The sequence below is a fragment of the Rhineura floridana genome, chromosome 4 (genome assembly GCF_030035675.1).
Source record: "Rhineura floridana isolate rRhiFlo1 chromosome 4, rRhiFlo1.hap2, whole genome shotgun sequence".
Lineage (NCBI taxonomy): Eukaryota > Metazoa > Chordata > Lepidosauria > Squamata > Rhineuridae > Rhineura > Rhineura floridana.
In genome coordinates, this window is record NC_084483.1 from 63,904,102 (window position 1) to 63,930,941 (window position 26,840).

The 26,840-nt window shown below is 44.1% G+C and overlaps 1 protein-coding gene across 5 annotated transcripts in view; it reads right to left on the bottom strand.

Annotated features, from left to right (window-relative positions):
* Positions 1 to 26,840, bottom strand: part of PHIP (pleckstrin homology domain interacting protein) — a 184,016-nt gene that overhangs the window by 38,195 nt on the left and 118,981 nt on the right. For 3 of the 5 annotated variants that reach the window (XM_061623181.1, XM_061623180.1, XM_061623182.1), the window contains 7 exons: positions 19,603 to 19,710; positions 18,823 to 18,947; positions 17,968 to 18,050; positions 9,179 to 9,290; positions 8,825 to 8,937; positions 2,890 to 3,045; positions 1,697 to 1,817 (listed from right to left, as the gene is read on the bottom strand). In XM_061623181.1, coding sequence (XP_061479165.1) covers positions 1,697 to 1,817; positions 2,890 to 3,045; positions 8,825 to 8,937; positions 9,179 to 9,290; positions 17,968 to 18,050; positions 18,823 to 18,947; positions 19,603 to 19,710 — 818 coding nt within the window. The remainder of the gene's footprint in view (positions 1 to 1,696; positions 1,818 to 2,889; positions 3,046 to 8,824; positions 8,938 to 9,178; positions 9,291 to 17,967; positions 18,051 to 18,822; positions 18,948 to 19,602; positions 19,711 to 26,840) is intronic. The other 2 variants (XM_061623183.1, XM_061623184.1) reach the window with 1 other exon arrangement.

Below are 26,840 nucleotides of genomic sequence, written 5' to 3' on the forward strand. Positions count from 1 at the left end.
CCCAGGTAGTCTCCCATCTAGGCACTGATCTAACCCAAACCTGCTTAGCTTTAGCCAGGTGGTGGCTTCATGTGCCTTCAGACCACAGCCTGGGACTAAATGTTTTGAAATTTAGTTCAAAATATATCAAAAGACTTGAAAACCAAGGCTGATGTTTAGTGTTACATGAGCAGACTCCCATCACACAAGACTTCCACATCCTCTATTCCACATGCACCCCCCAAAAAAATCTGTTCAAGGGGGTCCCCACCCTTCTGGAGCAGATTTTGAGGTGCACAGGTTACTGCAGGAATCTGTTCCAGCAGTGCCTGTTCCACTGCCAGATGGATACCACTAGATTTCACCAAAAGTTTCCCAAAGTGGGGCAAAATTAATAAGTTGGAAACATGGTTGATGCTTAATTTTTTTTAACATGCTCAAGTTCAAGCACAATTCAAGCATAGTTCTGTAATCTGGAAATCCTGCCCTTTCTAATCCCAGCTATGGCTACTCAGCAGTGAGAAAATACATTCTGTGTAAACTCTTGTGGGTCCTTTTCTTTATTACTGTTTCATATCTTCAAGGTAGGGCTCTTGACACTGAAAATAGATGCTTGTGCTGAACTCTGGTGATCCCAAATTCAAATTAAGCCTTAAATGTGCTGTCTGTCTCGCACTACCACAAAGCTGATATATGGACAATATACACCATAGAAATTGAGGCCAGAAATCTAAGTAAAATCTATTCATTTGTTTATTTTCTTCCTCTTAGGTATTTTTAAACTGCCCGTTAATTATTCCCAGGGCAGTTTAGAAGAGTAAAACAATTAAAATGTAAATATATAACATAATAAACTATATGATCACAAAATCACAGAAGAAGCATAAAATAGTTAACAAGATTAAAATAACTGGGAAAATAAAATAAAGGTCTTTGGTCTTGAAAACCTCTCTGGGAAACATGTTCCACAACTGGGACACGACCATTGAGGAGGCATTCTCTCTGGTAGCCACCCTCCTCATTTCAGATGGCAGGGACACCAACAGTAGGCCCTCCACTGAAAACGTACAGGTAGGTACATATAGAATAAGGCAGCCCTTCAATCAGCCTGAATTGAGCTTTAAAGGTCAAAGCCAGCACTCTGAATTGGTCCCAGAAGTGGACTGGGAGACAGTGCACTTGGCACCGAAAAGAGATCACTAAAGAATGTGTTGGTGGCTCTTGTTCCTTTAATATAAGGGCATGAGACTCAAAGATAACGAGGGTACTATAAAACAAACACTGAAGAATGTTTTAACCTCCTACAAATTCCCTTTTAAGCAGTTTCAAGAACAGCAGCTTTAACATAGATAAAAGGCATTATTATTATTTGTCACTTTCCTTGCCAAAGCGACCCAAAGCAACTTACACCAACAACAAATCACCAAAACCAATTGTAACAAACAAACGAAAAGAATCCCTAAAAACACATTTAGCAGTTGTTTTAGAAGAGCTCTTCAAAAGACAGAAAATCCACATTAATGTAAGATGGGCTGGAGCACTGCAAAGTTAACAGTAAGTCGAGGAAGTCTTCCACACAAATACCCCATCTGTGCTATACGCAGCTCAACTAGAAGCAAGAGCTGCCCAGATTATCTTAACACATAAAAACACATACAAAAAGTTAGACAACTTTTTTTAAAAAAAACAGCACCAATAAAATAAACTTAAAACAAACCTATAAAACCTATTTTCCAGTCTTTGCTTGATTGCACTGAGATCAGTAGGATATGCAACGACAGTGCAATACATCGGATAAGCTTGGAAATCCACAGGCGCCACAAAAGCAGAAGCAATATCTAAACATAAAAACAAAGATGTCATTACCACATTAGTTATAGGAAAGCAATTTTTTTAAGTGTAACAGTAATTTGAAGGAAAGTCTGACTAGCTAAAGATAGATGCTAATTCTACAAGCCTTTCAGTAAGAACGTGAATGAAGCAAAAGTGACACACTATTAAAGTAATGACAACAAAATATTTATGCAACTTTAAAGTTGACAACGAGGACATTGAACTTGTCAAGGATTATCAATACCTTGGCACATTCATGAACCAATATGGAGACAATAGTCAAGAAATCAGAAGAAGGCTAGGAGTAGGGAGGGCAGCTATGAGAGAACTAGAAAAGGTCCTCAAATGCAAAGATGTATCACTGAACACCAAAGTCAGGATCATTCAGACCATGGTATCCCCAATTTCTATGTATGGATGCGAAAGTTGGACAGTCAAAAAAGCGGATGAGAAAAATCAACTCATTTGAAATGTGGTGTTGGAGGAGAGCTTTGTGCATACCATGGACTGCGAAAAAGACCAATAATTGGGTGTTAGAACAAATTAAACCAGAACTGTCACTAGAAGCTAAAATGATGAAACTGAGATTATCATACTTTGGACACATCATGGGAAGACATGATTCACTAGAAAAGACAATAACACTGGGAAAAACAGAAGGGAGTAGAAAAAGAGGAAGGCCAAACAAGAGCTGGATTGATTCCATAAAGAAAGCCACAGACCTGAACTTACAAGATCTGAACAGGGTAGTTCATGACAGATGCTCTTGGAGGTCACTGATTCATAGGGTTGCCATAAGTCGTAATCGACTTGAAGGCACATAACAACAACAACATTAATAGTGTGCACTGGGTATTTGTATTCTGTTGACCGACACACACAAAAATATTCTTCTCCGAAGTCCATCTCATGCATGCTGTTTTCCTGCATGAAATTGACTGCCACAGATTTCAATAAGTGCCTTGGGAAGAACTTAAACACAGAAAGTCTGTGGATACTAAGGGAATAATAATAATAATAATAATAATAATAATAATAATAATAATAATTGTTTTACTCTCTCATATTAAACATTACCTAGAGTCATCAGCTGGTTTATCCCTGAAATTATTCTTTCACATTCATCATCGCGAGTCCTGGAACCCCACTCTCCATCCAAAGGTTTGTAGATTAATGATCTGCTTTCAGTATTAGTTAAAGGAACACTAGTTCCAAGCTCCTCTGGAAACACAGCTGAAACAGAACATAAAATGAACGTAATAGTTGGTGTAATTATCCTTGCAACTTAAGAAATTGTATTCCTATTAAGAAAACACAATGGTATGAACAGTTCACAGACCATTATTATTTTCAAGAGAAATGATTTGCACTCTATTATAAATGCATTTGAAATAAAAAAAATAAATATATCTGCATTACTCAGCATCTTCCATTAACATGCACGCTTATCTCTCCCTTTTCCTTATATGAAGTCATAGCTAGCTAGGGCTTCTTAGAAATGAAATTATTTATACTTAAGGGGTGGGATTGAGTCAGATGGGTGAAAGGCTATATGTTTGAGCTGCACTACCTCCCAAAACTAGGCCACACAGCTCCACTCTGCAAAAGTTTAATGTACTGTACCAGCATTCTTTTGAAACCTTGACAATTCCAAGAGCATGAGGGAGCAGACCTTCAGGATGACTAAACAGGGAGGGACTACTTGGTCCCATCCTGGCCTCTGCCTAGTCTGCTCTCCCAGCCAGCAACAGTGTATGTGGGTTTTTTGTGTGCATCAGTTTTTGTCCTGTTAGATACCTACCTGCAAGTAAGAGTGTTTTGGAGCTGTTTGCAGTGAGTGGAATTGCTTGATTGCTGGCTGACGGCAATCAGCCAGGGTGGGGGTGGTGTTCAAAGCCTGCTTTGCTAAAAGACCTTCCTCTTTCAACTAGCCTTTTAAGAAACTATCCCAGTCTGCATCTGTGTTTGAATTACTTTTTAAGATGTTTTGTTTTAATATGTTTTAAAGTACTTTTAGTGTTCTTGTTTGCCACCCTGGGCTTCTTCTGGGAGCAAGGGCAGGATATCAAATAAAAAAGAACAGGCTCTGCTGCAGGTAGCAGGTTTGATGGTGGTGGGGTCTTCCCTTCAGATAGTTATAGAGGAAGGGGTGCCCCGCACAGCCAGTCAGATGATAGAACTGTAGGCCAGACACTGTGGGAGACAAGCCTGTGACACTTACTCAGGGTGAGAGTCTGGGGAAGGGAGAGTTTGGTTTGGTGGTGTTCCCCTTGAGTGCAAGGGGGAGGAGTGTTGTAGTGGTACTACCACTGTCCACCTGACAGTGTGGGATGTGCCTACTATTGGGCCTTAGCTTATTATTTATGTCCCAGTTGTACATATTGATATTAGATGATGGTGATAAGAGGTGTCTGGGTGGCAGGTAGCAGGGAATTGCAAAGATGCTGCCTCAACTTCAGTGGTGGTGGTCAGGGAAAGGTACAATCAGAGTGAGGGGCTGGCCACCATCTGGGGCAGAGGCCTAGATGTTTGGTCCTTGTTTCAGCCCTCCCACTCCTCCAGAAGTTACTGGTAGCTTATCCATTGAGCATTCTGGTTGGTGATGCTGTTATAGAATGCCAGGTCAGTCCATAAGACCATGCTCATTCAGAACTTGATCACTGATGACTTGGCATTATTACCAAGTATTACCGAGACTTAGATGGGTGAGCTGAGTGGACTTGGTCTAACTTGGCTGTGTCCATCTGGGTACTTGGTGCGGGGTTTGCTATTGCCTATTGAAGCACCATCTCCATTATCAGAAAACCTCTTGAATCTGGAATGGGCTTAAGGAGTCTGTACCTGGTGTTGGGCCAGAGAGACAGATTGGGGACACTGCTGGTCTATCAACTACCCTTTTGCCCAATGGCTGGCTAAGGTGGTCTACAGTGTGGTGTTGGAGGATTCCAGGATGATAGTTCTGGGTTAATTCTACATCTACATGGAGACTGTCATCAGGCTGGGACAGGACTTCATGACCTCCAGGACAACCATAGGGCTGTCTCAAATGATCATAGGGCAGGGCACACCCTTGAGGTATTCTTTATCCCAATGTTATGAGGGGTGGCGTGCAAGTAGGAGGTGGCGCAATGTGCTCCCCCCATCATAATTGGACCATTACCTGGTGAGGTTTCGACTAGTATTGGCAATTCCCCCCTATAAGGATGGTAGACCTGTTAGGATGGCCTGCTGTTGGAGACTGATGAAACCTATGCATACCTGAATGCTATGGGGGAATGTCCAACAGAGAAAATGGACAATCCTGTTGAAGCCCTGGTTTTGCTATGGAATGGAGTGATGAACGGGCCCACTGACATGATCGCTCCAGAGTGTCCTCTCCAGTGTTGTGGAGCCTGTGTGGCTCCTTAGGATTCTGAGGGGCTTCAGGTATGAAGCAAGTCAGATGAAGACTAGAGTGCAAGTTTCAATCCGAAGCCAATCAAACACTGGTTGGTGCATATAACTGTCCCTAACCATTTGGCAGTGCAGGCTGCAGAGGCGGCTTTTTGTAGCCTGCATTGCATTCTGTAGTGAGCCAACCAGCAGAGTTATTTCAGACAGTCTGAAGGTTACGGATTTCTGCTTGGAGTTGGAGGGACCTCTGGAGCATTCAAGGATCCACTGTGACCAATTGACTGCACATTTTGAGGATGAAATTGCTCTACCTCCGAGTGACCTTTACTCTGCTGTTGTTGCAGTTCCAGAAGAACCCAATGCCAGAGTTGGTGATGTGTTGTGGGATCAGTTTCACTTATGCAGCCAGCTGATGTGGACAAGGTGGTAGCAGATATACGTCCAACCACATACTCTCTTGACCCCTTTCCTTCCTGGCTTATCAAATCTAACACAGGGGGGTTGATTCCTTGAGTCCAGAGCATGGTTAATGTTTCATTGCTTGAGAGGTGGTACCTGCTGCCTTGAAAGAGGCAGTGGTACAGCCACTCCTAAAGAAACTAGCTCGGGTTCCCTTGGATTGGAACAACTATCGACCAGTCACAAATGCTCCCTTCTTACGGAATGCCTTAGGGACACAGATTATTTAGATCCATTCCAATCTGGGTTCAGAACTGGCCATGGGTCTGAATCAGCCTTGGTCACCCTAATGAACTTTACAAAGAGCAGGACAGAGGGGGCTGGACCTTGCTCCTGCTTCTTTATCTCTCTGCAGCTTTCAGTACCATTGATAATAGTATCCTCGTGGACCAGCTCCATGGAATGGGAATAAGGGGCACTGCGTTACAGTGATTCTAGTCTTATCTAGAGGACCAAGTCTGGAGAGTAGTGTTGGAAGAGAGCTTTTCAGCACCCAGGCAGTTATGCTATGGGAATGCCACAGGACGGAATTTTATTCACAATGCTATTTAATATCTATATGAAGCCACCGGAAGCAGACATTACACTGATGACACTCAGTTCTATTTCTTCAAAATACTGGAAATCAGGAGAGGGCGTGTGGGCCCTGGATTGATGACTGGATGCAGTGGTAGGACAAATGAGAGAAAATAAGATAAGCTTGAATCCTAGAAAGATGGAGGCACTCTGGGTGAGCGGTTCCCATGTCTGAGAAATTGATCAACTGCCTGCCCTGGACAAGGCTGCACTCCCCTTGAAGGAGAAGGTACACAGTCTGGGAGTGCTTCTGGATCCAGCTTTGCCACTGAAGAACCAGGCAGTCTCAATGGCTAAAAGTGCCTTTTACCAACTGTGCCTGGTATGACAGCTACAACCATTCCTGGAACCTGGAGATCTTGGACACAGTACTTCTGGCACTGGTGACTTCAAGACTGGATTACTGCAATGCACTCTATGTGGGGCTTCCCTTGTGCTTGACCCGAAAGCGCAGTTAGTGCAGAATGCTGCAGTAAGCATGCTGACAGGAGTGAGACCCTGACAGCATATAACATCTCTGTTCAGAGATCTTCACTGGTTGCCAATTTACACTTTATTTAACTGTAAGGTTGTACACTTTATTTGTGGGATAGTCTTACTCCGTATGTCCCCACTAGACTGCTTTGATTTGCGGAGCTATTAACAAGGTACCATATAATGCTCACTCCACACTTTAAGAAATCATTCTTTTAATGTGGCAGCACCTGTGCTTTGGAACTCCCTGCCTAGACACCAGACAGATGCCTTCGTTGTACTCTTTTTGGTGCCTACTTAAAACATTTTTGTTTAGGCAGCGTATCTAGACACACAGATGTTGATGTATTTTGATCTTTTTAGTCTACTGCGAATTAGAATTAGCTTTTAAATGTTTAAATTACTTGTTTTTAATAGTTTTTATTGATAATTTTAATATTTCCTGTAAATCGCCTAGAGGTTTCATTACAATCAATAGCATATAAATTTTGTTAAATAAATCCTAAGCACAGGAAGCTGGAAGAACTTACACCAGCTTCGGTTAAGTCAGCACAGGTTATCCCTATTCCATTCTCTGTTCAGAGGTGGGGCTACTGCCAGCTGAGTCAACCCGAGCTCAGCAGAGGGAAATAAGCCTTTGAAATAGAATTTGACTTACCCCACCCTTTTTGCCAGCATAAGGTCTGCTGGGTTGCTAGATACATGACTGAGCTGAAAGAAGTGTGGAGTCGGTCTCTCCTTGCCCAGCTCTGCTACACTCCCCTTTTTGAGGACCCATGCTGGCTTACATTCCACCAGCTGAGCCAGCATAGCCCTAGCTCTACCAGGTTGAGGGAGTTATTGAGCTAGTTACTGAGCCCGGTCCAGCTAGGAGGAAAGAGTTACACCAACGTAGCCCCGACTCAGTTGAGACAGTCCAAGAGTTGCCTATTCCAAAGTTGCTCATCGGGTTTGGATGGCGATCTTATAGTCACTGCTTTTCTTAATATATAAAAGCAAGAGGCTGCTCCATGTAACAAGCTGTTTATGAAGTTTTCACTCACTGCACCCGCCATGGCAAATGACCAGTGTTCCTGCCAAACTTGTAACTATGGAGATGGGTGGGGGTTGTTCTAGCAATTGCATTTTGATTCCTGCCCCTTTCCCAGCAACAAGGTTGGGAGCAAGGCAGGAAGTTCTTTGTTGCTGAGGCGTACAGCATGCCTTGCCACACATCACCTCCTAGGTCAGAAGGTGTATTTTCTCTCTTCCTGTTAGTAATGAATTGTGAATTGCCTACACTGATATAATGATCTTTAAAAAAAGGTATTACGACTTTTTGTCTTTATAAGAAAATGATATGAATATTGCTGACATATTTATATTTATATTTGTTTTTCATGCTTCATTGTGAGTTGCTTTGAGTGCAGTGTATGTATAAAGGTGGAATATGAAATAAATGGCTGACTGAAAGTTGTATCCAATGGTGTTGGCTCAGCTGACAAACATCCATCAGTGGAATGGGGAAGAAAGCAATTTTCAGTGATTTCCTTCCCCCCTTGCAGCCCTGACCCCATCATCTGCTCTGGCTTGCCAAGCACTGCTATCTCCATGATGCTATACTTCAAGTGGTCACCTATATGAACAAATGAAGCAGAACAGAATCTTCATTCTACTACAGGGGTCACCTTTATCACTCAAGAACAGGCGCAATCAGCATAGCACTCTTGAAGTGTTAAATTCTGAAATTTATGTATCCAAATTCGTTGACCTTAAGAGAGTGTAAAGGTGTAATAAAGGCATTAGAGGTCACAACAGTGTTGTGAGCTCTGAATCGGGCAACTCACCATAGCAATGCAGTGGAAGAGCAAGTTTGGAAATCCTTGCAAAATATTTGTCTCTAAGTACAATGCTTCTTGCATAACAAAACCTATCAGTTTCATTGTATTTCTGAAAACCAGAAACTTCTAGGCAACCAATATGCAGTGTCTGATTTTCTGAAAACAACTAACTTGAATGGGTAACTAGTCATTTCACAGACAGTTGATTAATGTAATTTAAAATATTGATTTCCCCCCCTTCTTTTATTGTTTAATCAGCTTAACTTCTTTACAGTTCATCACATACGTACACAGTAAGTTCTGTCTCCTTTCTGTACATCTAGGGGAAAGTAGACACATACCATTGTTTGGTATAGGCTCCATATCCCAAGGACTCATTTTCTCAGCATCTCCATTGTCCCAACTTCAGGAAAAAAATGACAATCAAGTTAACATTTAACAGCATTTGAATGTTTTGATGACCAATACCCATTATTATTATTATTATTATTATTATATTAAAATGTATATCCCGCTCTTCCTCCCAAAAGGAGCCCAACAGGTATCGAAAGAATAAAAACCATACCAGCTAATGCTTAAACACACATGAGGTTAAAAACAAAAAGAGAAAATAAAATCCCACGTATAAAGAAAAAGTTACCAACCAGACATTGTAGCACTGAAACAAGCTGTCAGGATAATCAGCCTGAAGAGGTTCTTGGCTTTCTATTGTTCCAAACCACCAGGCATCATCAATTACTGATCTAAATCTATCACCTGGGTAGGAATACCAAGTTGTAATCATTACTCCAGAAGGGATATAACAGCATCATAACAGTTTTTTTGCAATGTTTACCAATATTTTTAGATGTACTTTTGTCAACTATTGAACAAGATACAAAACACTGATAGCTTTCCATTAGCATGGCTTTATAAAGCTTCAGCACTCGAATAACATAATTATAACCAGATAAGCTTAAAAAAGGAAGGTTCATCTCAGCAGGCTGAAGAACACCTCTCAACGTAAGTTGCCACAGAGGCTTCTTTGGTATTACAGAGGTCTGTGTCACATCATCTAATCTTATGTTGAGACTACCATGACAGAAGCAGTCTGTTTCCAGACTACTAGGGCAGGAGTTATTAAATATGCGTAAAGAGATTTCTTGACAGGTTCCCATATTCCCTCCTGCTATAGCATTTATTTTCTCAAAATCTAAAACAGGAACACTTCAAGTGGATAGACCTGCACCCTGTACCTCAGATTTAGGCAGCTCTGTTCACCTCCTTTGAAGGGTGAGTGCTGATTCTCCTCCCTTCACTTCTCCCTCCCCAGCAAGTGATCATTACTGACAGCACCAACTATCTCTTCTTCAGCAGGCAGTCTGCTATTCCAAGGATAAAGATGGGCCCTACAGCCCCATTACTTGACTTAAATGAAAGTAGAAGGCAAGAAAAACCAAGAGTTGATTCATTTAGAATATATTCCTAAAAATATGCTAAAAGCAAACATATTTAAATTAAAGAACTCAGGTCTGGTGCCAGCAGACGGCCACATCAGGCCCAGAAGGGCCCCTTCTTAGGCTGGGAGTGTGGAGCTCTGGATCCATGATCTGTGCTGAGTTGAGCTGCAGGACCCGCAACCCAGTACAGCCGCAGAGTGGGAGCTGATAGGCAACACATACACCCCTGATATAGGTGGCAAAGGCTTAAATAGGCCCACCTGCCCCATCTACCTCCTGCATTGCTAAGTCAGTGCGCTAGAATGCTACACACACATACCTGCCATCACCCAAGATAGCAGCAGGGGCATCCCTAAGCAGCACGCCAGTGTGTTGATGCAACAACACAGAAGGGGGGGGCTATTTAAGCCTGCATCGCCTGCATCAAGAAGAGGAGTTGGGGAGTATGACACCGTGGGTCCTGGGCAGGCTGGCACCAGCTCCAAAAAGAATAGAGTTATGCCTATACTGTTCTGCTGGCAAATTCTAAACTCAAGTAATCCAAATAAGTGAAATACATCTGACAACCAATAATGGAAACAATTATTTTAAAAATGTACAAAACAGGCTCAATTTTAATAAATCTTGTAATCTACACCAGAAATGGGGGAACTCCAGATGTTGTTGGACTATAACTCCCATCACCTCTAATCACTGAGGGGCTGATCATCTTGAAGGCCACAAGTCCATCATCTCTCATTTGCATGGAACTAATACATAGGAAATAGGTCAAGTGACTGGCTAACTATCAGTCATCATCCAGTCTGGTCTTCACTGACTGTTGTGACTTAAAGATGGGTTATTTGTCAGTGTATCGAATTAACCAGATATTTTCATATGGACTTTGAGTGACTGTAAGTAAAGGAAAATAAGACAGTGTAGAATCCACTGAATGTTATAAAAACCAATTGTTCCAATTTTGTACTTCAATAATTATTTCCAATTGTTGCTTCTGGAGTTTTTCATCTTTGGGGTTACAATTCATTTGAGACAACTTTTTTTAAAAAATATTTATCTTGGCCTTCTTGTTTCACCTGTTCTCCTCAAAAAAAGGGAAATTTTCATTACCGTGAATTTCTATTTGTAGATAGGGCTGGAGGACATTCCTGGTTAGGGATGACTCCTCCTACTAGCCATAACAGGCAGTGTCTATAGACTTCTTGGTCTTCTCTCCAGGGAGAGGAGTCCTCCCCTTCTCCAGACCGAACTGACAGAGCCAGAACAACTTCTCAAACCCCTTATTGCCAACCATGCAGACATTCTTTAAGCGGGAGCCTGTACAAGGTAATAGCTAGGGGAAAGTAACAGACAGAAACAGAACCAGACTGGAAACATCACACAAGAATACACACATTTCTAAACAACGTGTGAAAATGTAAGGCGCTGGGATAAGTCCTAAGTCCCCAACCCCTCGCTCCAGAAGGTTGTAGCAGAGGAATGAGAGGTGGGTGGAATGTCCCCCAGCCCTATCTACAAATAGAAATTCACAGTAAGGAAAATTTCCATTTTTGCCAGATAGGGCTGGTGGACATGCCTGGTTAGGGATATAACACAGCTGTATATGAGTACACAGGATGGGATTCCTCTATCTAATGAGGTAACACCTTCTGGAGCAGCTTCCTACCAAATGCAGCATCTGCTGAGGAAAATGAATCTATTTTGTAGTGCCTGATGAAGGTGTGTGGGGAAGCCCAGGTAGCCGCCCTACGTATATCCACGATCGGGAAACCACCCTTACATGCTAAGCTCCCCCCCCCCAGAATGGAGTGTGCTGCAGTACCCAACGGAGGTTCCTTACCCAATGCCTCATATGCATGTGTTATGGCCACTCTTAGCCAGCGGGAAATAGAAGAGGCTGTCACCTTACTCCCCCCTTGATTTCCTAGAGAAAGACACGAAGACAGCCTCTGATCTCCTGAACGCTAATGTATGGCCTAGGTAGAATCGAAGTGCCTCTTCACATCTAATGAATGCCATCTACATTCCTGAGCACAGGAAGGAGCAGGACAAAAAGAAAGCAGAACCATTTCCTGAGACCTGTGGAAAACCATGTTGATTTTAGGTAGAAAGGATGGATCTAGTCAGAGGACCACCTTGTCCTGATGGAACACACACAGTCGTGGGCCCGAAGATAAGGCCCCCAACTCGGAACCTCTGCATGCCGAAGTAATGGATACCAGGAAAACTGTTTTGAAGGTCAGCAGGTTCAGGGGACAGGTAGCCAACAGTTCAAATGGCGGATCCGTTAACGCTGGCAATACCCAATTAAGGTTCCAGGTTGGAATCCTATGGATCATCTGTGGGGAGACAAGTGTTACCCCGTTTAAAAAGCAGTTGAGTAGAGGATTGGATGAGGATTGAATATTAGGCAGGTGCCATCTCTGCTATCTTTTTGGTGCCTTCTGAAGACTTTCCTCTTTCAACAAGCCTTTTAGGCTGAGACTTATCCCAGTCTGTGTCTGTGTTAGAATTGCTTAATATGTTTTTTAATAATGTTTCTAACCCTTTTTAAAGTTGTTTTTTTCAAATGTTTTTAACGCTGTTTTGTTTTAATGTATTTTAAGATCTGTTTTTATGATGTTTTAAAGTGTTTTTAGCATTTTGTTTGCTGCCCTGGGCTCCTGCTGGGAGGAAGGGCGGGATACCAAATAAATAAATAAATAAATGGTGGACACCCCCCCCCCAGGCTGAATAAAATACTGCTGAGCGCTGCCATTTGTCTCCTGATGGTAGCTGCGCTCAGTCTCTTATCTAGACCCGATGGAAGGAAACCCAAGGGGCCTGTGACATCTCTGGACAATGGTTCAACCATGTTCACAGTGCACTAGGACAAGAAAAACTTCCACGTAGATGAGTAGACCCTGTTCGTGGATTGCCTATGGGAAGCCAGCAGTGTGTCTAACACTTTTCCCTTGAATCCCATGTGACTCAACCAGAGCTGCTCAGCCTCCAAGCTGTTAGTCGGAATAGCTCTGATCAAGGATGGCAGACTGGACCCTGAATCAGAAGATCTGTTTGAATTGGCAGCTGCCATGGGGTTTTTACTGACATATTCAGCAGATCTGGAAACCAAGGGTGTCTTGGCCAATACAGAGTCACAATAATCATATCCTCCCTCAGTGTCCGAATCCACTGAATTATGCGCTGTATCAGCCCGAATGGGGGAAAAGAATATAGAAGGCCCTGCGGCCACTGCGTCTCAAGGGCATTTGCATCGTAAGTCTGATGACATGGTGTTCATGTGAAGAACCTGTCTAGCTGTGCGTTTTTGGGGTTGGCAAAGAGATCCACTACCAGTTCTCCCCACTGATACACTACCTGTTGAAAAACTGGATTCAGCTGCCACTCCACCTCCTTAATTGCTGTTCTGCTGATCCAGTTGGCTACAAAATTGTTTGTACCCACCAGGTATTCGGCCTTCAGGTAGGCAAAGTGCCTCTCCGCCCATTTGACCAGAAGCTCCACCGCAATCATCAGACCCTTCGAGCGAGTGTACACTTGTTTGTTGACATACACTTTCGCAGATGAGTTGTCTGTGCGTATGAGAAGATGTTTCCCCTTCATCTCTGACACAAAAGCCTTCAGCCCCAGCCTGATGGCCCATAACTCCAATACATTTATACTGAGCTCAGTTTCCGCCGCTGACCAGATACCCTGTGCCATGCTATGGTCCAGGTGAGCCCCCCATCCATACAGACTCGCATCTGAAATCATGATTATGCGTGGGGGATCTTCCAGGCTGACCCCTTGGATCAACTGCTGGTACTCCAACCGCCACCTGAGCTCTGTTCTCATCACCGAAGGAATGATTACCAAGAGTCTGCATCCGAGTAGAACTGCATCCTGGTGGGGCAGAAGGAGTTGTTGTAATGTTCTTGAGTGGAATTGAACCCATGGGACTACATCATATGACGACACCATGGACCCTAGGAGTCAAGCTAGAATCATCAGGTCCATCTCGGGAGATGAAGCTGTTTCCAGAAGTAGCTGACGGAGTCTTAAATACCCTTTCTTCGGTAAGCCTCATTCAGAAGAGGTGCATGTCCAGTTGCACATCCAAGTGAAAAATCATTTGGGATGGGGTCAGCATGCTCTTCCCTGAGTTTACCACAAAACCCAGCTCCTGGAGCCAGGCTAATGTGAGATGAGTGTCTATTCGGGACTGGTCCATAGATGGTGCTCTCACCAAGATGTCGTTCATTCTTCTGAGATGAGCCACCATGGCCACCAACACCTTGGTGAAGACCCTTGGTGTTGAGGAGAGGCCGAAGGGCAAAGCCTGGTGTTGGAAGTGTTTATTGTTGTATGAGAACCGGAGAAAATGCCTGTGTTGCCTGTGAATTGGAATGTGCAGATACGCCTCGGACATGTCCACAGAGGTCAACCAATCCCCCTTTCTTAGAGCCACTGTTATGGACCGAAGGGTTTCCATTTTGAAATGTTTTCTGGCCACCCACCTGTTGATCCATTTTAGAGCTAAGATGGCCCTAGCATTGCCATTCTTTTTGTCTACTAAGAAAAAAATTGAATAGACCCCTAATTTCCTCTCCGAGGGAACCACTAGCTCTATCGCCTGAATGCTCAGCAAATGCTGACTGGCTTCCAGGTAACGTTGGTGTTTCTTCAGTTTTCAAGACCTTGGGGTGGGAAGGAACCAGTCGTGTGGAACATGAACAAACTCTATACCATATCCCATGGATACTGTGTCCAGCACCCAGTTGTCTGAAGTGATGTCTCTCCACCAGGGGGCAAACTCCAGCAGCCTTGCTCCCACCCCGCAAGAGATCTCTGGAGACCGCCAATTAGGAGGAGGTACCCTTTTGGGCAACCTTCTGGGGTATCCCTGAAGAGAAAGACACGCCTCCCAATTTTGTTGAGGAGACACGCCCACCACCTCTGTCCTGTCTGCCCCAGCGAAACCTGCTAGAAGACTGTGTTCTAAATCTGGAGGGCTGTCTTGAAGAATGAAAAAACTGGTTCTGTCTGTTCTTCCATTCATCTTTTTTAGCCAAAGGGAGTGCTTTCTCCTTGTCTCTAGTCTCTACCAGGTGAGCCTCCAAGGATTCACCAAATAACTTAGAACCTGAGAAGGGGAGGACAGTGTGGCGAGTCTGTGACCCTGCATCCACTGCCCATTGCCTGAGTGAAATATTGCATTGTGCCACAGTAGATGCCACCATGGACTGTGCTGCAAATTGTAAAGTGTCCATGGATGCATCAGCAGACAGAGCTGAGGCATACGCCATTTTCTTTAAACCGTCCTTCATGAATTTTGGGACATCGTCCCTTGCACCCATCTCTTCTGCCCACATGAACACTGCCCTGGAAAAAAAATGAAGTGGCCGCAGCCCTGAAGCCCACAGCATCTGCCTCAAAACTCTTGCAAAGAGGCCCTTCAACTTGCTTATTGCATCAGTCCTTAGCCCCCCCCCTTCAGCCAGGATCACTGCCAAGCAGGCAAGGGCAGCAATAGGTGGGTCCACTGTGGGGAAATACAACTGTGCCATGATCCTTTCAGCAAAGACATAATGCTTCTTTGCCCACTTAGCTGGAAGCTGTGATTTGCATGGCGACGACCTTTCTGCATCCCACACATCATCAAACGCCTGAGGAAAAGAAACAGTAACCAGCTTCACGTCAGTCAAAGGAAAGGCCTTTTTAGCTCCTGCTGAAGCCGACGGGCTGGGTGCTTCACTTCCCCCCCTCAATCTCTGGCAACTGCAGCACTCTGTGCACCTTCAAGAGAAGGGGTTGAAAAACCTCTGGGGCAAAGAGCCTAGGTTGCGCCTGGGTCACCTCTAGGTCCTCTCCTGACAACTTCTCCTCTTCCCTATCCGGTTCAGGTGGGTCATCAGAGTCAGACAATCCCCCCTGTTGGCCAGTCACCCACTTGGGTGACTGTCCTTGCACCTGAGCCATCGAGGGTGTGGACATGTGTGGGTCTGAGTGGGTGAGCGCCTCAAGACCCCCACCCACAGTTCACTGAATCCAGGAAGAACCTTGTCCCCTATGGGGGCTGCCTTAGCCCTCCCGCTACATGGTGTGGCAGGGGGTGGGGGCATGCCCCTTGGCATGCCACTCCGTCTGGTGACTGGATTAGAAAAGTGTCTGCCCCGCTTACATCTAAGGGCATGGTGGATGGAACCACTGATTTCAGATGCAATAAACTCCTTAACCAAAGACAAACTTGGGGAACTGAGAATTGGTGGGGGACTTCTATACCTTCATGTGAAATATTTTTTTAAAAACCCACCCTTGCTTGGGGATGGAGAGAGCGCAGGCTGAGCACTAGTTAAGCCTTGTTCCTGTGGCTCCCTGGAGTCCGTCGCCTTGCGTGACAGGAGTCTTGGCGGGAAAATGAGGAAGATGCAGGTGAAGCCGTAAAATGGTGTCCTTGGCTGTCCTGCACTTTGAAGAAAAGCACAGGAAAAACTGCTGCTATGGCGAGCTGCCTTACCAGGCCCCACTCAACCCTCTGCTGTCTTGTGCTCTCCAAAGTCAGTGTTATATACCCCCAGGCTGCACGCCTCACTCGTTTTTCCTGGGAAGTTGGGGGGGAGCCTGAAGCTGCAATCCCGCTAAATAAGGGCGTTGCAGGAATGCAGCTCCATGGAGCAAGGAAACAGTCTCCCATCCAAGTGGCTGTAGCAGAGGTGCTGCAGCTAGCCATGCTCCACTCATGCCCAAGACACCAGGAGCGACACCAGGAACCCCAGCTGGGCTTGACAAAAACTCCCAAACCGTGTACCCGTAGAGTGAAGGCAGGGGAGGGGAAAGAGGGAGAGAAGAGACAAATGGGAAGGGCTAGAGACAAGATAGAAAATGCTAACCAAGTAAGGAGAGGAGAGCTGTGAAAAGAGTGATAGGAGAACAAAAAAACGCTACGAAACAGAAAAGGGAAACTCTGAACGGAGAGAAGAAGAGACCTAACCTTCACTGACCACAGGCAGGGCCGGTATGGAGAAGTGGACAACTCCTCCTCCTGGAGAGGAGACCAAGAAATCTAGAGACCCTGCCTGTCACGGCCAGTAGGAGGAGTCATCCCTAACCAGGAATGTCCTCCAGCCCTATCTAGCAAATCTAAGACTGTAGGCCTGGACTGCATTTTGGAAGGACAAAGCATGACGAAGTTTAGTGTCCTTGTACTACTCATGAATGAAAGCAGCTGGCTACTTCTAAGAAGAAGGTGAAAGCCACAAAGAAGAAACAAAAATAAAATCACATATTACAAAACAATCCTAATCCCAAATTCACCACACTGGAGATGTTTAGGATGTGTCAAGAGGCCTCCCTCTGCTGGGCTGCCGCCACAAAGGCCCCTGCACCACTCCAAGTGTGAGCAAGCAGAAATGACCACAAGGGCTATCCCCACAAATGGAAACAGCAGTTCAGGGGTGAAGAGAGGACAGAGCTGGGCCAGCCAAGGATTCACTGGATCCTAAGTATCAGCTAGGCCAGAATCAATGATGGGCCCAACTCAAGCATCTCTGCATAGCAAATATCACCATAAGCTGTAGGATATGACTTTTGGCTGTGTTACTCCATTCAGCCCTGCTACTATCAGCCAGAACTGATAGTATCCTTGCTTGGGAACTTAAAAAAAAATCTTATGAGAAGCATTTAGGAAAGAACACTGTTGCTTAATGAAGGTTAAACAGAATGAGGTGATTTAAATACACAGCATTTTAAAATACCAGAATTTTAAAATACCAGCAAATATTGGCTATAAGACCATTAGTCAATGTTGTATTATCTTCCTAAGAAAATATTAAATATTTATAATCAAAAGTCATATCTATCATGTTTCGCAACTAGTAGAGGTCCATAAATGAAGTGGTAAGTTATTCTTTGTATAGGTAAAAAGTATTATAATTATAGTCTAGTTATACTAAAATCAAAAGGCATTTTCACTGCAAAATTGCTGTAAAATCAATTGTATTGTAAAAGGTACCTACCTATGTTCCATCGTCTGTGTTTTGCATCATCAAACTGCTGCCTTAAGACTAGGAAATCTATAACATCTGGCATGTCATGATACCTGGATTTAACCAAAACAGACAGTAATGTGGAGAAAGAAGTGTTTGGTATTTCACAGTCAAAAATATTTGAGAACATATCAATGCCAAGTAAGAATTTAGGAGAACAGGTGGAACAACTTCAATTTTCCCCACAAATAGACTAAGGGCGAAAGTACAAGTTTGGCAGGAGACTCAATCAACAGTGAAGGGGGAGCATGATTTAGAAGGAAGAAACTGTACTCAATCTTTTGCTCAGCCAATTCTCCCACAATCTGTCCACCTTTCCCCTCAGAGTTCCCCAAGAGTATAATTATGATAGGGGTAGGAGGGACTACATTAAGCCTCCTTCCCTGCCTGCTGCTTCATCTTTTCAAATTGCTTTTCATTTGCTCACCAACAATATGGGTTCCCAGACCTGCTTGTTCATCAATTTTGCCCTCAAAATAATACATTTGTAGTAAAAAAAAAGTTTCCTACAAGAAGGTACAATATAAAGTATGATGAATTTTGTTACAGGCCATTTCAAGCAATTGTTTTTTTTGAAAAACTACAATATACTGATTTCTTATCTTCTCTTGACTTCTACTGTCAATTGATACAAAAAACAGGATTTCTTCCCCACCACCACCAGAAGCTCAAAACTATGAGCATGTGAGAGTTACTTTCTAAGCTAGTCCTTTCAAGCTTCATGCTCTGAGTACATTTTAATTTAGATCTATAGCAAACATGTTTTAAACACTTATTTAGCCATAAATATTACAATAGCCATAAGTGAACAGTGATTTTCCTTACTTCATTGTAAAAGATCCTCCAGTCAATTTACCAGTATCTGGGTCAAGAAAAGCAAGTTTAAGGCAGCAAAGTGTAGGCAGCCCAACTTCATACTTTATTCCAACTATTTTCATGAGCTCTTGTTCCTGATGGAGACAAATATTGTTATATTCAAGATGTACTAAGAAAGCTCAACAGAAAGAGGACAAATTTTGTAGTGTAAGTAGTCTGGGGAGCTCTACGTTTTACCATATCTTTCCCTGTATCTTAAAGTACAATAGTCTACTATTTTCTCATTACTTTGTATGCATTTAATGCTGTACATTGCTTCACTGACTAAGGAGGTAGAAAATGCAATTCAAATATTAGAGTAAATGTAAAGGGTCTGAGGAGAATCAAGCTGCTTCTACACAGAAACATAAGAAAGAGGACTATATTAGTAGCTACTCTATACTCATTTGCTGCCATGACCATATGACATAATGAAACTATCCCCAGTTGCAGTTAGAAATAGTTTATAACGGCAGGGGGTGGAGAAAAATGCAGACGACAAGAGAGGCCAGGGAGAAACCATGCTATCTTGCCACATGTTCCTGATGACTCAGTTAACAGGTCACCAATGTAATATTTGCACTTCACTGACAGAAGTACAGATATAGTTTGCTTTAGGGGGCAATCCTATGCATGTATACAAAGTTGTACCTCCTTTTGAATACAGAGGACTTATTCCCAGATAAATATTTATAGAACTGCAGGTTTAAATATATAAAGCAGAATTTAAAAGAGGGGGAGGAAACATACCCGTAGTTCCATCTTATGCCATGGCTGTTTCTTGGGATTAATGCTATATATTTTGTTCTTCTTTGCCATTAAAACATATGCTTCATGGCCTTGTCGGAAATAATAAACCTTAAGAATATAACATACATATTATTTAAAATACCACCAGAGTTGATACATGAAAAAGCTGGTGGTTCAAAGAAATTAATGTCCATTACTAAAAATATTCTCTTGAAATACTAGCTACTTGTAAATTACGCTATTCTGAATTTCAACAAAACTTCCATTTAGCTGCCAGATTATTTACCCCAACCATACACTTAAATTAAATTGTGGAAGTATTTATTTATCAAGATTTATATACCAATTATTAAAAAAAACTCTCAATGCAGTTCATATGGAATAGTATAAGTATTCATCTAAAAATAGCAATAAAACAATACCACAATGATTCCAACCTTCAAACTAGAGGCCATGGAACTTCTGTTCCCTGACCTGTAACTCACCTTCGTACTGGGACTCTAGACTAAATTGGTAAATTCATTCAAATCCATTGTTCAGTCATTTTGGAACAATTACATATTACAAAATTAGGGCCAGCACCAAAATGTCATAGTGTGGAATGCTCCTTTTCACTGTTCCAATTATGTCATCTTCTGCTATTCTATCTCTCCTTCCATCTGGTTTTCTCTTTTTATCTCCAGTCAGACAGCATTCCATGGCTACGGAGCATGTTCAGTTCTCACTGGGCTCGCAGAGGGGAAAAGCTGCTGTAAGTCTAAACTTCAGCAAGCAGTGGTCTGTCCATGACAGACAGACTGATGTAAGGTCCCCCACATTCAGATCACCATCCTCATGTCCAGTTGCAAAAACTAGGTCTAGAGTGTGCCCTGCTACATGTGTTGGGCCAATGACATATTGGGACAGTTCCATGGTTGTCACGGAGACCATGAAATCCTGAGCCGTCCTGGCTACACCTATGGTATAGAAAACTGGGCTCTCCTGAAGCTGTGTATACCTTAAGCCAGTATATTGAAACCCTGACAAAAAAAGAGGCAAATGTGCCTTTTCAATGTCTAAGGATATAGCCTCATGAAACTAGAAAAAAAGGACAAGCCCATACAGGCATACCCCGCTTAAAGTAGCTTCACTTAAAGTAGCCTCGCTATAAAGTACATGCTCCATACTCCACCATACCCCGCTTAAAGTACGTGCACTTGGCAATAACGGACACTTTATTGGCATGACACCGCTGCCATCTAGTGGTGATTGCGTGCAGTACAAGTGAAGATAATTGCTTCATTTTAAGTACATTTTCACTTAAAATACACTCTCCGGTCCCATTGCATACGTTAAAGCGGGGTATGCCTGTATTTCAGTTTCATCCACCAGGATAACTAACCACCATCTTCTAGGGGAGGCACTCAAACTCCTCATGGATTCATAAGGTAATCATCTGAATTTATTCCAAACTGTAGCTGTTGAGAGGAGCCAACTGCTCTTGTTAATACTTCCACATGCAAGTGCTGCAGGGCCTTCTCCTGGAGGTGGGGGTAATAACTTTTTCAATCCTCAAGAAAAAACTTGAGGGATTTCCATTGATATAGTTACAGACTGTGGCCCCTAGAGGAGCCATTATGTTGTTGCCTGGAAACACTCCCTGGGCCTGATTTTCCAGGCCTTTAAAAGAGAGAGTCAGCTGTCTAAATGTCTCTACCCAGATTACTCACGTTCCTGTCTGTTCTGAGGAGAAAAAGTCTAACCTTTCCACAGAAACAAACCTGAAACACATTAAGATTTCTTCCCAGGTATCTCACCTGAAAAGTATCATGAAGGAAGAGGCCACACAGATGATCTAAACAACAAGAACTTTACTATAATCATATACAGTAGGGCCCTGCTTTACAGCGCTTCGCTAATACAGCGGTCTCAATTAGACGCAATTAGACTACAGCCCCATTCATACGGCGCTTGTTCCACTTTTACGGTGGTTTTCAGACATCGCACGGCATTCTATTCAATGAGTTCTGCTTTTCAGCGATTTTCACTTTTCAGCAGGGGTCTGGAACGTAACCCGCCGTATGAGTTGGGTCCTACTGTACAGGGAACAAGGCCCACAGCATGGTGCTGCTTGTAATGCAGGCCTGGAACTGAAACTACCGCAGCCTGGGGCTGACTCAGCAGTTCCTGGTATAGCAAGCCTGGAGGGCCAATACACTACATCCCTTATGTTTCTGGAGGAGGGGGGAACACACATAGACAACCTGAAGGTTGAAAAGGTTTAAGGGAATCACTTTGTGTAACCCCTCCACACAAAGGGAACACACTGGGCATTCAGAGGGCATGATATATAACCATTCTCCAGTGAGTACACTACACACATCCACAGCCCCACATCTTGACCTAAGCACCTGGCATCAGAGCTATAACATAAGGAAGAGGGAATACATTGCCACCTTTAACAGGTTCTAACTTTAGGCATCACAAATCTAAAAAAAACTTGATAGGCACCCTTTATCACAGCGGACAACCTCTGGATAAAGGGACCTCACATCAGCCATCAAGGCAGAAACAAGGGAAAGCTAGACCAATTCAAAAACTTCATGAAGAGAACCCACTTGGCCCTCCAAACAGGACTGAAGGGTTGTAGGAAAAATAAACAACCACTGTGGGCTGTTTGGCAGGAGCAAAAGGAAACATTTTTATTTTATTTTATTCCCTGTAGCCAGGAACTGGGATGAGGGCTCAGGTGCCACAGGCTGTTTCTTAACTGACAGCAAAAACTGCCTGGCCATAGCCAAGGAGACTGGGGTAAAATTTCAGGTGCAGATTCCAATTCTTCTCCTGAAAACTCAAAACAGAAGCAGCCTCAGATTTCTTCTTGGCTGGTTCCACAAATACTGGGGACAAACTGCTGAGAAAAACTACTGGAGGAGCTCAAAGGATGAGATCCCACAAAATGGCTGCCAAAAGGAGATCTGTGGGATCTCCTCTAAATATAACTTGTAGCTCCCAGTAGGACTGGCTCGTATGTCTCCTTCATGTAGGATATCCCCCCCAAGGAGGAGGCCCCTTAATATCCTGGGGATATATATAACACCTAACCAAGATAGAGACTTAGGATCCGTTCAGAAAACACATAATGCTTCTTTGCCCATTTAGTAGGCAGCTTTGATTTACATGGGAACACCCATTCTCCGTCCCACACATCATCATAAGCCTGAGGAAAAGTGACAAAAATCAGCTTTGCACCAGTAGACAGGAAAGCCTTTTTAGCTCCTGCAGAAGCAGACTGGGCAAGGGCATTGCCTCCCCCCTCAGTCTCTGACAACTGAAGCACTCTGCACACCTTCAGAAGAAGGGGTTGAAAAACTTCTGGGATCAAGAGCCTAGGTTGCACCTGGCTCACCTCTAGTTGCTCTCCTGACAACTCCCCTTCTTCCCTGTCAGGTTCAGGAGAATCATCCAAATCAGACAATGCCCCCTGTTGGCCAGTGACTTGCTTGGGCAGCTGTCCTTGTATCTGCAACCCCTGGACCAGAGTGGCGGTGGGGTGTGTGTGTGTCTGAGCGTCTGAATGGTCCTGTTGATTCACAACACCCTGTACCAGTCTACTGTGTCCAGTGAGATCCTCGTCTCCCCCCCCATGAGTGCTGCCTGACACACACCCCCACTGCACAATATGACAGGGGGTGGGGGGGTGCCGCCCTGGCTGGTAGCTAGGGTAGAATGAGAGGGGGATCTGACACAGCAATGGTGCAATGGCTAATTGCTATATCTCCCCTCCATGCGGGAACCGCTAGAGTGACATCTGCACCTCCACTTTCCCTAATGGGAGCTCCTGCTTGAATGCCTGCCCCATTTACGTTTAACGACATGGTGAACGGAGTCACTGATTTCAAAGGAGATAAAACTCCTTGACCAAAGAAATGAACTTGGAAAACTGAGAATGGGTGGGGACCTCCATACCTTCATCAGGAACACTCGACCCCCCCACTGCCCCCGCTTGGGGTTGGAGAGAGCAGACTAATAGCTTGTTGAGCCTTGCGCTGGCAGCTCACAGGATTCCATAACATCTCCCATGTGACAGGAGTCATGGTGGGAGAACGAGGAAGAGTCAGGCAAAGCCATAAAATGGCAGCTGCGGCTGTTCTACGCTTAGGAAAAAAGCACAGGAAAACGCTGCAATGGCAAGCCACCTTAGCAGGCGCTGCTCAACCCCCTACTGCCGTGCACGATCTGATTTCTGGGTTAGATACCCCCAGACAGCACACCTCATCAGAAGGGGGGAGCTGTAGACCACGATCCCAGTTGGGACGAGTGTTGTGAAAACGTGGCTCCATGGAACAATCAGTCAGTCTCCCTCCAAAAGTGGCTGCCACCATAGCTGAAGCACTGCGGCTAGCCATGCTCTGTCAGTGTTAAAAACGCCTAACAAGACACCAAAAATCCCAGCCGGGTTCAATGATCCTCCCAAGCCCCAGACTCATGGTGTGAAGGCGGGGGGGGGGGGGAAGAGAGAAACAAACAGTAAAGGATGGAGATGGAAAAAAGGGATAACAAATTAAGGAGAGGAGAACAACTGAAATCAGAAAGAACAGAAAAAACAGCAGAAACAGATATAAAAGGAATTTCTGAACAGAGAGAAGACCCAACCTTCACAGACCGCAGGCAGGGCAGGTCTGGAGGGTGGAACAATTCCTCCACCTGGAGAGGAGACTAAGAAGTTTCAAGACCATGCCTGTCATGACCAGTAGGAGTCATCCCTAACCAGGAATGTCCTCCAGCCCTATCTAGCAAATCTGTGTTTCATATTCCCATTCATTTATCATGAGTAATCTTAATTGCCAACTCAGCATTGATATGACTACTTTTTATATGTTTCTGTGTCATCTTACAGAAGTGCCTGCCCTCAACAAGCATTCATAAGCTTTTCATACACCAATGAAATATATGTATACAGTAGAGCCCCATTTCTCGGCGCCCCACTTTTCCGCATTCTGCTAATAGGGCGCCAGCAGGGCGATCAGCTGGAGGGGGGGCTGGAGCTCCCTGCACTCCAGCTGATCGCACTGGAGGAGGGGAAGATCAGCTGTAGCGTTCTACAGCTGATCTTCTCCTCCTCTGGCATGAACAGGCTTCCACTCGAGCTGATCGCGCCAGAGGAGGGGAAGATCTGATCTTTTCCTCCTCTGTTGCGATCAGTGGGTTAGGTTCCAGATCCCTGCACTACAGCTGATCCGCTTTTCGGCAGTTTTTGCTTCTTGGCGGGGGTCTGGAACCTAACCTGCCGTATGAGTGGGGCCCTACTGTATTGCATTCTACCCAGTTTGGAAATGGAAATGGACTGCCTTCAAGTCCATCCCGACTTATGGTTACCCTATGAATAGGGTTTTCATGGTAAGCGGTATTCAGAGGGAGTTTACCATTGCCTTCCTCTGAGGCTAGTCCTCCCCAGCTGGCTAGGGCCTTGCTCAGCTTGCCACAGCTGCACAAGCCAGCCCCTTCCTTGTCCACACCTGCCAGATGGGGGGCAACTGGGCTCCTTGGGACTATGCAGCTTGCCCACGGCTGCACAGGTGGCAGGGCACGTAACCCCTGAGCCACTCACTGTGGGGGTGATCTTTAGCTGGCCCTTAACACCTAGGAGACACGAGCAGGGATTTGAACTTGCAGACTCTGGACTCCCAGCCAGGCTCTCCTCCCCACTGTGCTATACCAGCTGTATCTACCCAGTTTACAAAAGCATATTATTCATACTATACTTTTCATACATAGTATGAAACCAGTGAAGAGGCTAATAATGCCCAAAGGATTATGGCTATTTATAAAGGTAGAATTCAAGGCTGAGAATCAATACAAGGCTTTTGAAGCTTATAGTGTATCACAGTCCATGTTCAAATCATTAGAATAAGAGAACACCTGGAATTTATTCCTTTTAATTTATTTATTTATTCCATTTTCATACCCACCCCCTTCATGCAAGGAGCTCAAGGTGGCATACATGGTTCTATGCCTCCCTATTTTATCCTTACAACAACCTGGAGAGGTATGTTATGTGGTCTAGGATCACCCAGTGAGCCTCATTGCTGCATTGGGATTTTGAACCCTGATCGCCCAGGTCCTAGTCTAACCACTATAGCACCCTAGCTTTCCAAAAGAAAGTAATATCCTATTGTCTTGAGCAAAAGGGTTGGTTCAGCTTATGGTGTGATGCCACAATATCATGCCTTCCTACCCTGGCTTCAGGCCCACTGGAATCCACACACCGGTATAATGCTAGCATAGGATCTAGCCATGTAAAATCCAATGTACATAGGCCCAAACTGTGCAGCAAAGTCTGAGATTGTTTGTGGAATATTACTTGTATATTTCAGGACTATAAACCTTGAATGTTATGCATGTAGGCCCTATGCAAGTGTTACATCCAGCAAACTCAAAGGGATGACAGAGACATTTGATATGCAAAAAGGTGTGATCTCACTCCACTATGCAGATCCTCCACATACCAATGTTCATCAAAACTAGTCTAAAATGTTATTTTAGTGAAAATTCACTTGGTTAACCATGCTGAAGTCATTTTGAAAAAGACAAATTCAACTATGCTTGCTAGAATTGAGGTCTTTTACAGACAGTCCCTATAATTAATATGCACGCCACACTTAAATTTCTTCTGGCTGATCCAGCTTTTTTGGTAAATAATTGATGGAGAATCAAGACTAGACAACCCTGCAGGGTAGAGGGCATTCTTCTAAATCATTCTCCTTCCCCACTAAGAAACTGTTCTACACGTTAATGTCTTACTAACTGCATGGAGTACAGATCAGTCCAATCCCCTAGACACTATAATGGATGTAAATCTAGGGGTTGTCCAATCCTCTCCTCCATCCCACTGTGAGAAAAATGATTCTCTAATAGAAACAATAATGGATTGCATAAACTGTACTCATTTTGCTTGAGGAATCTAGCACACATGAACCGCATGTGGATTGTATGAGCCAGTTAAGTTAACCTGTGATTCCTCTAGAACAAAAGCTTCTGTCTGTAACAGGGGAGTGGGTATGACAGCTCTAGCAATGGCTCCCATAAAAACAGCTCTCAGAAAGTACTGCCCCAGGAGCCTGGCAAGGAAGGGGGTGTAAGAGAGGAAGAAAAGAAGGGGGTAAGGTTCTTCTACCCCTTCCTGCTTCACTCTGTCAGTGGTTCACAGGTTCCTACATCTTGTTGACTAAACAACATACAAGCGTAAGAGACAAGCA